Below are 14,280 nucleotides of genomic sequence, written 5' to 3' on the forward strand. Positions count from 1 at the left end.
GTCTGACACTAACTTTATGATGTTGAATCTTCCTATCCAAGAGCTAGCTATGTCTTTCCATTTGTTGAAGGCATCCTTCAAATCCCTTAGTGGTGTTTTAAAGTTCTCTTCATTTAGTCTCGCACCCCTTTCCTGTTAAATTTATTCGTAGGCGTGGTTTTTTTTTTTTGGCTGCTATTATAAATGGGATCTTTCTTCTATTATATATTCTACCTAGTTAATATGTATCTATATCAGTTTGGTATTTGATACCTGTATTGAATTCTCATCATTTGTAATTTTGTGATAGATATTTAGTTCATTCTTATTTGTCTAGGTATGTGATCATATTACTGGCAGTGTTAATTTTGTCTTCTCCTTGCCAAAGTTTATGCTTCTAATTTCTTTTTCTATTTCATTTAGTCAGTTCACAAATACTTATTGGCCTATTGTGAACAAGGCACTATTCTAGGCCCTTGGAACAGATTAGACAAAATTCCTCTTGGCATTTGTACAGTAGCAGGGGGAGATATTAAAAATCAAGGACATAATAAATTAGTAAAATTTATAATATGCTGAATATGATGAATGATAGGAAAAGAACCCAGAACAGGATAAAGGCATTGAGGACTACCAGAGTAAGGGACAAGTGCAATTTTCGATAGGATGATTGGGGTACTTCTCATGGAGAAGATAAATTTTGAGACAAGACATGAAGGAGGTGAAGCAGTGAGCCTCATGTTGGCTTTCCGCGCCATGTAATGTAATATGAAGATCCTGGGCATAGTGTCTTATTTTATACTTTAGTGTAAATGCTTTGCCTCTGTTTCCCTGTCATGTTTGATGTAGGCTTTGGATAGCCAACATAGATATATTTTCTCATGTTAAGGTATCACCCATTTATTTTTATTTGAATGTTTTATCAAGGAAATTTATTGAAATTTTTCAAATGCCTTTTCAGGGTCTATAGAGATGACCATGTGAATTTCTCCTTAAATCTATTGACAAGATAATGTGAATTATATATACTATGTGTTTTATCCAATACTGAACTGTTCTTGCTTTTCTGGTTATAGTGAATTGTATTTCTTTAGTGTGCTGATGGATTATTTTGGTTACTATTTTATTTAGAGTTTTCTATTGATATTCGGAAATTAGATTAGCCTGTGATTGATTGATTGATTGATTGATTGATTGATTTTTTTCCAATCCTTGTAATCCTTGAAACTACTAGCTTATATACTTTATGTACTTGATAAAAATAATATGGAAAAATTTCCTTACTTTCGTCTCTTCTGGAATTGTTTAAATAACAGTGAAATTATCTGCTTTTTAAAGGTTTGGTAGAATTCCTCTGGAAATCATCTGAACTTGGTACTGTTTTAAAGGTAGCCTTTTGAAGCTTTTTCCATTTATTCTATCAAAATTGATCTTTTCTGGCGTGAGTAAATTGTGTTTTCTTAGAAAACTATTTCAGATAGATTGACAACTTCTTTTTTTTTTTTTCAAAGTTGAAAAAAGTAGTCTCTTATGTTTCTTCAGTTTCATCTCTTTCTATGGTTACTTCTTGCTTCTTGTATATTTTGTGAATTCACATTTGCCCCCATTCTTTTAATTAGATTTCCTAGTGGGTTGTTTGTTTTGTTTACATGTAATTTCCAGATTTATTTATTCTATTATTTTCTGTGCTCTACTGATTAATCTCTACTTTTTTTTCTTTTTGTATTCCTTTGGTTTGTTTTGTCAGCTCTTATTCCAATTTTCTTCTGAGCATTTATCTTTCTCCCATGCTTTCTAACATGTGGTATTTCATTATTAATGTTCTTTAAAATTTTTTAAATTTTGGTTTTTTAAGTCTCTTTTCACCCAAGAGTTGTACAAGAGTGATTATTTTTAAAAATCTCCAAATTTAAGTATCTTCTAGTTTCTTAAATTTTCCATTAACTTCTCACTTTATTGTCTCATGAATAGAGAATATACCAATACTATTTCTACTTTTTAAAATTTATTGAAATTTGCTTTGTGGCCTAATAATATATAACCTGTTTTCATGAATATTCTGTGAGTACATAAAGTGAAGATATATTCTCTATTTTTAGGATAAAGAATCTGATATAAATTAATCAATTTTCTTATTAACTTTACTATTTAGTTTTTCTATGAACCTACTTATTTTTTCCACTCAATCTTTGATAAATCAAGAGAAGTTAATTAGAATATCTTACTACTAGTGTGTTTTAATATTTACTCCTTGTATGTTCTGTAATTTCTGCTTTATATATGTTTCTGTCATATATGTACTATGTAGTCATAACTGCTCATATCTTTACCGAGAATTATATTCATCATAGTTTAAAGTTTCTTTCCTGTTTAATTCAGTGATCTTTTGCCTAAATTTCACCTTTTGTTTATTAAGATGCTGACCTCTGATTTCCATGTCCTTGCATTTGCCTAGTATAAATATGCCTAATTTTAATTTTCAATCTTTTAAGATCACCTTGTTTTACGTGTTTTTCATAAAGTATACATAAAGTATAGAGTTATGATTTAAATTTTTACTCCAATTGGAATTTTTTTGCTTGATAGGTGAGTTAAGCCCATTATAATTATTGATATAATAGAGATTTTTTTGTTCTAATTATTTTGTTATTAAAGAAATATAACATTTTTGCTTCTATGGATTTTAAAGAAAGTCTTTTACTAAGTAATTTGTTTTTATTTTTATGTATTTCTGATATTTAGGAAAGCTTTTATTTTTGTTCTAGTGGTTATTTTTATTTAATATTTTTAGACTTTTATTTATTTTGACAATTATCTGTTTCCTAATAGAAGTAAAGATAAAATTAGTGTGCATAATCTTTCTCACTCTACTTTCTACCACCCAATTATATTCAATGTTGTGATCTTTCTTAGTATTTTTCTAACACTGTTATTACATATGCTAAGATTTTCTTATTGCTTCATTTGTTAGATTTCAGCAATATCCTTTGACACCTAGAGATAATTAGGGGAAATCCTCTAACTCTTGTCTTCTTTTCATCTTTTTCTTCCCACGTCAGCCACAAGTAAAAGTCTAAAATAACTTTTTAATGAAAAACATGATATTACATGATATAAAATATAGCAAAGTACATAATATTTTAAAGATTTCAACTTAACGTTTCAAAAATAATACAAGTATAGTTATTTCTCGGTAATCCTAGCCGTCCACTTCTTGCCCTATATAATTAAAATTTAAACTGAAGCCCTGGGTAACATATTTCAACCTGTGGATAATTCATCTGGGCTCTTCCAGAGCATGTAGCTAGAACATTAACCAGAGGAACACTACCATGGAGACTGCATGGCTTCAAGTTCTCTTTTAAATTAACATTTCAAATTAGAGGTAGTGATTCTATTATTTTCTGTGTTCTACTGATTAATCTCTACTTTTTTATGCAGTAATGGTTGAAATCTCCTGTTTGCAATCATTTGTAAACAAGCTCATTAATTCATTCTCTTATCCCTGACAACTGTTGTCTTTGATCATGTTCTACTTCATTACCTATGTTGTTTCTATACTTTGACAAAAATCTTATCTTTTGTGTGTCAGAGTTGTGTGCTGGTGGGGGATGGATTTTTTTTTTTTTTTTTTTTGTGGAGGTATTATTTGGCATGGGGCTGGCATTAATTTTAGTGGAATATAGAGGGTCATGTCATTAGAGAGTTAAAGGATATACACAATAAAATCCAGCAACTTTTTCATTAGTGCCTTGGTTGAGTGGGGTGTCCATAATATCTAATGTGATAATTTGTAGAAGATTTTTTTTCCAAGTGAAATTTCAGAAGAATTCTAGTGGTTGGGAGGCATTGAGTTCCTTGTGCCCAGGCATTTACACATGAAGTGGTGAGAGTGGGAGGAGTCGTATGATTTTGGATTTTGGTTTCTTCTCTCTTGTCCTTTTTGTAAAAACAAAAAGCTACCTTAGTAGAGAATGTCCATATGTCTTCCATTGTTGTTCTTTCTATCATGAATCGTTTATTCAGTAATTATTTATGGAGCATCTAGAGTAGGCCAGATGCTGTGCTAAGCTCTGGGGATACAATGGTGAGCCATACACACTGGATTATGCCTTCGTGGGTTTCTAGTCTACAAAGAAGCACACACGCCATAATTATCGTTGTAATAAGAGTTCTGAAGATAAAACATGGCAGGAGTGTAAGGCAAGGACAATTGAGATGAGATCTGAAAGATGCAAAAAATGAGGGAGAAAGTAGAATAGGTGTCAAATGGTCCAGGCACAGAAAATTGCATTTATGAGGTACTGAGGAGCTTATATTAGTTGAGAACTAAAAAAAAAAAAAAAGAAGCAAAAATGGAGAAGGGCCTGATACTAGACTGGAAAGGGAAAGTGGTGGATGCCAAATTTTGCTGGGATGCCATCATGAGGATTTTGGTCTTTATTCTAAGGACAAGACCAGCTACATAATTTTTGAGGCTCAGTGAAATAAAATGCAAAATAAAAATGCGGGGTCCCTTTTACAAAAATTATTAAGAATTTCAAGACTGTGACAGCAGTGTATTAAACCAAGTGCAGTGCAAGACTGTTGTAAGCACCATGCCCTGTGTGACTGCTCAGGTTACAGGCCCGTGAAGTTGGCCCTGCCTAGGGACCATGGGAAGCCAAGGAAAATGTTAAGTAGAGGAGAGAGATGATTGAATGGGCGCTTGAAAAAGGTAAATTATTTTATTGTTCTACCAACGCATCTTCCGTTAGTGTGTAAAGCAAAGGAACATTACTATCTCCCAGATCCAGGATTACTAATTATTACTAGTATCTTTATAAGTCATGTGCCTACATACATAGGTATTCAGAGTCCATTCTCTCATTTTATTAATATGGGTAGTAAAATGGTGAAGTCTGGGAGTTTTGCTTAAGGTCATCCTATGTAAACCAATATTTTAATACATTTATCCACTAATCATTTAACAACATAAGCTCAAACTTTCAACTAAGTGATAAGAATAGTGCTTAAACTAAATATTGTGCTTCTAGTTTAGAACTAACTGACCCCATGATAAAAGCTAAGAATTCAGAAGTATGAAAGGAAGTAATTTTAAAAATGTAAGGAAAAACTTCCTGCTAATCATTGTTTCTTGTAATGGTTTGCATATTCTGATTAGATGTGTTCTATTGTTTTAAGATAATAGGCTGTATATCATATGCAGCCTATATCTAAAAATATTATCAAATGTTTTGTCTATCATAATTACCAAAGAAAATCATGAGTATTGTTATAATGTATTAAGAAATAAGCAAACCAGAAAAAAAATTAACTCTCAAGCAACCATTTTAGTTTTTACAATAATAATCTCCTTTTTTTGTGTGGGCATATATATTTTAAAACATCTTACGCAGAAATACTATAAGCAAAATTAAAACTTTGATAGTGATGTACAGTTTAACTTTTTGAAACAATGTTCTTTGAGGACTTTAATGAGAGAATAGAGGTCAACCTAGTACCTGTTTAAAGTCTGACATCTCCAGAAATCTGCAACTTTATGTTTTATCCTTTTTAAATTTAATACAAGTTTATAAATATTGATTGTGAAAAATCTCCCTAGCTAATTGTATTTTTAAAAGGAAGATACTTGTTAGATATTTGTGAATTATGACAATAAAAAGAAGATATATTTTACATTATGGACATGATTATTCTTAGATATGTGCTATAAAATGTAAGAAATCACTTACTAAATATTGTTCATGGTTTGGTTTGGCTATATAATCAAAGTATCTTAGTGATATCAAATGAGTAAAATGTGGGAGGAACGAGAGAGGTACAATCCTCAGGCATTAATTTAGGATTTGTGAGTACAGAGCAATGTATAGTGGGGAATTAGGGACCTTGATTTAAAGTTGCTTTCAGTCTAAGAGAAGCAAGGCAGACACAAACATAAATATACAATTTAATAAAAAATTGCACAATACAACCTGATCTGGTTGTATAGAATTATACACCTAAGAGGTAAGTAACTAGGATGTCAAATACAAGCAGAGGTGATAAGCAGATGGGCCTAATCTTAAAGGTGGAGAATCAGAAGGTGGATTGGATAAAATGAAGACGAGGAGTTGCAAAGGAAAGAGGAATGAGGTCTAGCAATAACAGATTTGCAAATCTTGTGTGAGCTAAAAACCAATATTAGTATTGGATGGCCATGGGCAACGGAATTAAATTACAAATGCTTAAAATTGATAGGACATTTGAAAAGTGTTTCTGCCAATCTAAAAGAAATGATAGAAAAGTTAATTAGAATTTATGCACATTTGGCGGAGAATAGGATGGATAATTATGCTGGGCTAGTTTGGGATCCTGGTAACAAAAGAAAACTTCATGAGGGAGATAAAGTAATTATTGATCTTTAAAAGATAAGAGTGAAACCACTAGATAATTCATGATCATTATTATTGCCTAATATTTATTTTTTGTTGCTTCCTAAGATGCTGAGTAAACTGCAAGATTTACCTACATGGGAAAACAGGAACTCCATCTCTCACATACAATTCCATCTCAATGCACAATTAGATGAAATGATTTAGTGTAATATTACATAGTTGTTATAATTGACAAACACATCTGAGTTTCATTTAACTTGAAAAACATATTCTAAGGGGTTAAAAAGCTTTGGAAATAGTTAGAAAAGACTTTTAAAGCCTTACTCTTAAAAAGTTATTTTAATTTGAAAATTGAAAAAAGATTATAGTTGTGATATTTTTTGCACAATTATATTGAAACCCAATAATTGTGCATAGTAATGATGATAAAATTACTTGCCTGCATCCAAAGGTGATGATTCTTCAATTGTTTGTTGCACAGGCTCAGAGAGGAAGAAACTAAGTGTACAATCACTCTGAAAAACAAGACAACATATAATATTTCTTAATATCCAATATTTTATCATTCCTTTTCACTGGTATATGAAAACGCTGACCCCAAATATATAATTATTTGTTAATAGATACCTGTTATAGAGCCCATAAAGAGAAAAAAAAAAGTTAGTATATTTATTAAGTCAATGCTATAATTTTACCATAAGTTAAACTAAACTTTTAAGAGTTTAGACGTCTGATTACATTTTTTCAAGAAGCTGTGATGTGCTTTGTTCTTGGAGATTACCAAAATGTTTATATTCTTGAATTTTACAATTATGCATGAATCTCATTCCTTACTTTCATAGACAATGGACAAAGCTTTGGGAGAAAAATCAATCTCAGTAGGACATAGGTGTTCACTTAGTGATTAACCATTACTCTTCAAGGTTCAATTCTAGGAATGCTCACTGAGTACTGACCACACCACCGGCATTGAGGAATGTTAGGGGATATGTAGAGACAGAAAGATGCATAAGGTGATCCCCTTCCTCAGAACACAATCTAGTGGAGGAAACAGATTTTATAAAATGTTTATAATAGAAATTCTAGTTATGTATATTTTTAGTGCAGAGATATGAGTATGCTTCTTTATTAAATTGGAATGATCACAAACAAATTGACATTTAATTTGGGCTCCAAGTGAATGGGCTAGCTAGTGAATCTGAGAATAGCTTTTCCTTAGTGACACAGGCACACATTTTGTTTTAAGCCATTATACCTGTATAACCAAAGCAGCTCTCTCCATGAGAGACTATACTATTATCTGTAGGACGTCACTAAATGATTATTTCCATTGCCTACCTTAGGCTGATGTCAAATCTGCCTGACATTCTCCCTAGCCAGCCTTCTCTCTCATTCTGTGCAATGGCTCTTTCAAATGTCCCCCAGGAAACATAAACTTCCAAATCTGGCTCCTTCTCTGTTAATGATTTTGTCTCCACTTTGGAGAAAATAAAAGGCAGATGGAAACTTCTAAATTTCCTGCTACAAAATCTATAGATTCACAAAGCCAACTTTTATCTTTCCTTCCTTTTTATAATGAAAGCAGTATTTCTTTTCCAACCTGTTATAGGTTGAATTGTATTCACCCCAAATTCACATATGGAAGTCCTAACCCATAGCACCTCAAAATGTGACCTTATTTGAAAATAGGGTACTTGCAAATGTAATTAGTTAAGTTAGGATGAGGTCATACTGGTGGAGGTGTGCCCCTAATCCAATATTACCAATGTCCATCTAAAAAGGGGAAATTTAAACAGTTACTCATAGAGGGAAGATGTATGAACAGATACAGGGAGAAGATAGCCATCTACAAGCCAAGGAGAGAGGCCTGGAACAGATTGTTCTCTCACAGCTGTCAGAAGGAATCAACAGTGGAGACACCTTGATTTCAGATTTCCAGTTTCCAGAACTGTGAGACAATATATTTCTGTTGTTTAAGGCATCCCATTTGTGGTATGCTGTTATGGTGGCCTTAGCAATCCAATGCTGAATGCTTCATCTATGACCTGGATACTATTCCTTCCTCCTCAGGAACCTTGTAGAATATTCCAATCATACTTTAATTAATGTTCATGTTCCTTTCTTTCTTATCTGTATGATGTATGGTCAACCCTCTCCACTTTAATAACTAGCAAACAGATGAATCAAATCAAACAAAATATACTCACAAATAAATAATTTCTTGTCAGTAATGGAGCTTTCAAATCCAGAGTTATTTTTCTCTTCAGTGCAAACAAACTCGTGGGAAGAGTTGTCAGCACTCATATTGGTTCCATTTGTTCAACTATTACTCACTTTACGATCTACCATACTCAGGTTTTGCCACTAATTGTCCTCTGAAAATGCCTTTAAGAATCATTTCTAACAAACTTTCTCTTTTACACAAATCCAATGGGGATTTTCTTGGCTTATATAGATACTTCATTTTTAGTGAAATACTCTTCATTTGGTTATTTTGCTATGTCCTCTCAGTTTTTCTTCCATTAGACCTGCCACCTCTTAGACTTCTTTTCAGGATCCTTAGTTTTTGCTTATAATTTAAGTTTTTGTGTCTCTCACTTCTAGGCGCATCTCATTACTCCAGCACATTCTTTCTGGGTGATGTTATGCTTCTTGGTGGCTTCTATATGATGTACACATTTAAACTATCCCAGATCTATCTTCTGAGCCTTAGCCTTCTATATCAAAATGCCTGATTATTGTCTCCCTTGACTGTTCTAAAGACAACTAAAACCCTAAAGTGCACTACTTTCCCCCCTCAATTTGCTACTTCTCCTGTATCCAGGCTCAGAATAATGTGTATGTTTTTGGACTCTCCTTTTTCCCTTACCTCACACATAAAATTAATTGCTAAGTCCTATGGATTTCACCTCATAAATATGTCACCTATCCATTTATTCATTCCAGGTTTACTGCCATCTTCCTAGTTCTAGCATCATCACTTCTCATTTAAGTTCCAGCAGGGGTTCCCAACTCTTATCCTACAACCCTATAGGCCAGTCTATTCTCTACACAATTGCCAAATTAATCTTTCAAAATAAAAATCTATTAACTGCTTAAAACATGGCTCCCCAATGCTCTTAAGAAAAACAGCAACTGCTTAACAAAGCTTAACTGGGGTCTTGTTCATTTCTCTATCTTCACCTATCTCCATTTCTCCTTTAGTACTTTATGCTGAACTATGCTAAATTATATTTATTTCCTCAAGTGTGTCATGCTGTCTTACCTCCTTGTCTTTCTACATGTTTCTTTCTCCATCCTTTCTACACCTATCCCCCCATTTGCCCAAGGTTTATCACATGATCTCTTTCCTATTCTTGTTAACCTAGTCTTTGAGATACCAAGAGCAGTGATTATTATTTATTCACTCATGCCTAATACAGTATTTCTTCTTAATAAATATTTGCTAACAGAAACAGATCTGTCATCAGATATGGAATACATTGGTTTTCTAATGCAAATATTCTTATTGATGTAGCAGTTTTATGAATCATTGTAATTATTTATCAGTTTTGATCTCTATGTATTGATCTCTTATGACCTTGTTTAATAAGAATGTGTCCTCAAGAAATGTGTCTATATTCAGGAGCTGACCAAATCAAGTTTTTTATTTTATTTATTTATTTATTTATTTATTTATTTATTTATTTATTTATTTTGAAAGCTTAAACTTCAGTCTGTGCAGAATTTGGTGAAGGAAACTTGAACTTCTTTGGCATTTTGACAACTCATCAATTATTCTTCTCTGGCGACATTTTGACCCCACCACCCAGTGGTTATTAAACTTCAGTAGTAGGCAGAATATCTTCCCAATTAGTGTCTAAAATGTCACCAATAGCTAATTATTCCCTGTTTTTACACTGTCATATCCTTGAAATCCTTATTTGTAATTTTGGGTGCGGATGACATACTAAATACTAATTCCTTAATGTAGCAATATTGTTTTCATTCTCAAGGACAAACATGACCTAGTCTCAATGTAGAGAGACATTTTTTAAAAAAATGAAGAAGGTAGAAAAAGTAATATTGGGTCTCAAGATAATCAATTTAAATTTTTTCTCAGATTGGGCTTTACTTATGTGCATGCATCCTGCAGCTTTTTAGCACATTGCCCCACTGGGTACTTTGGAGAATTACAGAAATGCTAGTCCTGCAAATGCTCTCACTAATAATGTGGGCTAGTGTTTGTATTGGGTTTGTATTGACCCCTAAGCAGTGTGGCTACATTTAATTGTGTAGGTTATATATTGAGTGACGCTGAGGGTGCCATTTTTACATTGTCTTTAAATATAATTCTACTCAGCATGGCTCCTCATGTGTAGGCCTGGCAGCTATAGCGAATAAAAACAGAGGCTGTTCATGCAACATTTGCAACATAATTATACAAAAAATTATTTGTTTATCTCAATTTCAAATTTAATTAGGCAGCTTGTATTTTATCTAGGTGCCCTGTAATAGGTGTTTAGAAAATATGTGGGTATGCTTTTGGTTGTCTCAGTGACTGGAGGGTACAGTTGGCAATTCATGGGCAAGGCCATTTATCCTAAATGTCTTGAAATACCTAGGAGATTCTTACATTATGAAGAATGTTGCTTTTCTACTTAAAAATTCTTCAAATGGTCATTGTTTCCCGGGGGGTGGGGGAACATCTGACTATCTGAATGTGACTACTTTATTACTTTATTCTAGAACTGAGAATACTGAACACCAGATAGCATAAGTGGTTGACTAATTAAAATTAGTACAAAAAAACCCAAAAACCTGATAGGGTGTGTCAGTAAGCCCAAGTCCACCTGTGATACCACTGCCAATAGCTTACAGAAGTGCAGAGGGAATATAGAAACAGGTGGGAGATGTGGCTATAGAGAGCTTATAGGAGTCCTAGAGGATGCCAGTCTTCTGCATAAACGTAAAGGGCCTGTGACCTACTGATAAATTTCAAACAGAAAAGCTTCATGATCAGATTTTTTTTTGAAAGATGACAGTGCAGCATTGTGGAGGAAAGAAAAAGAAAAACAGCAGCTATTCTTGGAGAGTATCATCAGCAAAATTCCTCATATGCTCAACATAATGTATTCTCTGAGCATTCCATTCTGCTTTCTTTTTAAGTCTCTGAAATGGTACTTGTGCTCTCTCTCATTCTCTTTATAACCCTCATCCTGGTGGTGGGGTAGGTATCTTCCTTGTGTCTCCTTGTACTTCTTTCATTCTTTCTTCCTTTATAAAAATGCCTGCTTTGAATATCGTGTCTACCGACTATACCACCCTTTCTGCTTTGTTGTTGCACTTGTCTATTGATTTCTAATCTAGGTCATTGGCATTCATTTCTTGAACACTTTTAACTCGGGAATATTGTCTTTTCTCTACTGGTGTTCATCATAATTCACAGTTATTGTAATATTCACACAAATCATCCTTCCTTATGGAAGATTTTTTGTTTTCAAATTCCTCTTGTACAATGATCTTCTTCTCCATCCTACTCAGCCACTCACTCCTATCTCCTTGATTTTGTCTTGACCAGTGACTGAAGTCTTTCCATTATCTTGATTTCTAACCTTCCAGTCTACAACTGCCATCTCCCTTCATTCTAGCTCATACCCTCTAGTTACAAAACTCAAACAATCTGTTGACTCTAAGACCTTTTCACTGGCCCTAACCACTTTCATATTCTCATGTCCCTCCTCGGCCAATTTGGTTCCCATGGTTGATATTAGGTTGGTGCAAAACTAACTGTGGTTTAAAAGGTTAAAAATCATTGCAAAAACTGCAGTTACTTTGGCACCAACCTAATACTTACAATAACTCCCTTTCATACTCCGTTCAACTCCTTTGGCCCTCTCTCCCTTATTTTATTATTCACTTGGCAAAATACCCAACTCTGGTTACTCTCTGCCAACTCTGCAACTGTAACAGGCCTGCTGAATATTGCTGGAGAAAAAGTACTCAACCACGCTTACTGGTCTTACTGATACCTTATGACCATTATTTTCAAGTTGGTGTTCAGGATTTTCTGGCAATTCTACACATATCACTAGTTCATTTATTCTTCTATTCACCTACAAGACTATTTAATAATACCTTATCCTCACTCCTCAAAATGCCAACACACTTTCCATCTCTTTCAATCTGCTCAAGGCTGGTCTTCTTGTTGATGGAAAAAAAAAGAAAAAAACAAAGAGAAGAACTTCTATAAGCTTTCACCAACACATCTACATCTTATCTCACCTCTGCCCTTTCTTTACATGGGTGGACTGCGTGCTATAATTTGAGACTGATTTGGGCACTAGATCCCATGACCTCTTCTTTACTCAAGGTCACCATTCTGGTTTCTTCCTAAGTTCTAATTTTCCCTTGCATCATCAAGTTTTGCTTCTTCAAAGGATCTTCCTACCAGCATACAGACATGCTATAATCTATGTATTTCAATAAACAAAATCCTTGACTTACATTGCCCTACACAATAATTTTTCTTGTTCATCCTTAGAGCAAAGCTCTTGAAATAATTGTTTTCTATTTCTAGCCTAGATTCCTTTCCTCAATTCTCTTTTGAATCCATTCTAATCTGGTTTTTGCCTCTAACAGTCCTATCAAACTGTTTTTGTTAAATTCACCAATGATGCCCATTTTGCTAAATCTAGTGGTTAATTCTCAAATTTTGACACATCAGTAGCATTTGAAATAGCTGATCATTCCTTCTTCTTTGAAATCATTTCTTCTCTTGGATTCCAGGCACTGCGTTCTTCTGCCTTCCAACAGATTGCTCCTTCTGTCTCTTTTGTTGATGCTTTTCTCTCTTCTTAAACTGTAAAATTGGTGTACTGCATGGTTTAGTCCTCAGACTTCTTTTACATTTACATTTTCACCCTAAGTAATCTCATCTAGTCTCATCGCTTTGAAAAACAATTATTTGTTGACAACTCCAAGATTTATATTTCCATCCTGTCTTGTCTCCTCAAGACATTCAACTTTCCATTTGACATCTCTACTTACAAGTCTCATAGGCAACTCAAACAGTGTTTTTAGCTCCAGACTCCTGTTTGCTTCCATTCCCTAATGCTCCTCCTACAATGTTCTCCAACAGAGCAAATATCCAATCAATGCAAGCTTGTATGGCCATAAAGGTGGATAAGTAGCTGGCACTCATACTAACTGGTTAGTACCTTTGCCCTAACACTTGTTAACTATCTGGAACATCACTTTTATGTAGAACCCTATGTATTTGGTGAATAAATTGGTAAATGGTTGGGATTTGTTGTGGAGACTCTGAAGTTATTGGTCACTGATAACAATGGTCCAGATAAATGCATTAGGCTATATTAAATGCTCCATCAGGTTATATATATTTTTCCTTTGCTAGAATAGATGTTTAACTAATATGAGATTTTTAATGTCCAATAATGTGCTGTTCAAATAAAAATTCATTCAATAAAGACCAATTTGAAAGCCATTTGAGCAATTTTAAATTAAAATCTGCATCAGTTTATATTTTAAGTTCAGAGCTCTTATTAATATTTTGTTTGCCAATTATATTATTAAATCATTTGTAATTTAAAATTATTAATTTTTGAAATAGTTGATCAATTCAAAGTTGTTGAAAACCTAAGTGTTTTTCCTATATCATATGAACGTACTCTGTTCTTAAAGACAACAGAGAATTAAAGTACTTGCAAAGATCAGAAGTAATGTAATATAACACTGAGATCAAGTTTTTTCCTTCTTTAAAATAACATATTAAAAATTCTCATTTATTAACTGACCAGCCAACATCTAGAATTGGCTGCAAGATTTAGTTTTAGTGAGTTAAAACAATAAGCTAAATCTCTCTCTCAAACACTATGAAGTGCTGTAAAATGTGAATTTAAAAATGAATTCCCTTAAGAGTTTT

At 33.3% G+C, this 14,280-nt stretch overlaps 1 protein-coding gene across 1 annotated transcript in view; it reads right to left on the bottom strand.

The window, feature by feature from the left end:
- The window catches only part of PIK3C2G (phosphatidylinositol-4-phosphate 3-kinase catalytic subunit type 2 gamma), a 276,245-nt gene that overhangs the window by 25,233 nt on the left and 236,732 nt on the right, over positions 1 to 14,280 (bottom strand). The window contains exon 31 of the mRNA XM_019744695.2: positions 6,796 to 6,871. Coding sequence (XP_019600254.2) covers positions 6,796 to 6,871 — 76 coding nt within the window. The remainder of the gene's footprint in view (positions 1 to 6,795; positions 6,872 to 14,280) is intronic.

Source organism: Rhinolophus sinicus, linkage group LG02, assembly GCF_036562045.2.
Source record: "Rhinolophus sinicus isolate RSC01 linkage group LG02, ASM3656204v1, whole genome shotgun sequence".
Taxonomy (NCBI): domain Eukaryota; kingdom Metazoa; phylum Chordata; class Mammalia; order Chiroptera; family Rhinolophidae; genus Rhinolophus; species Rhinolophus sinicus.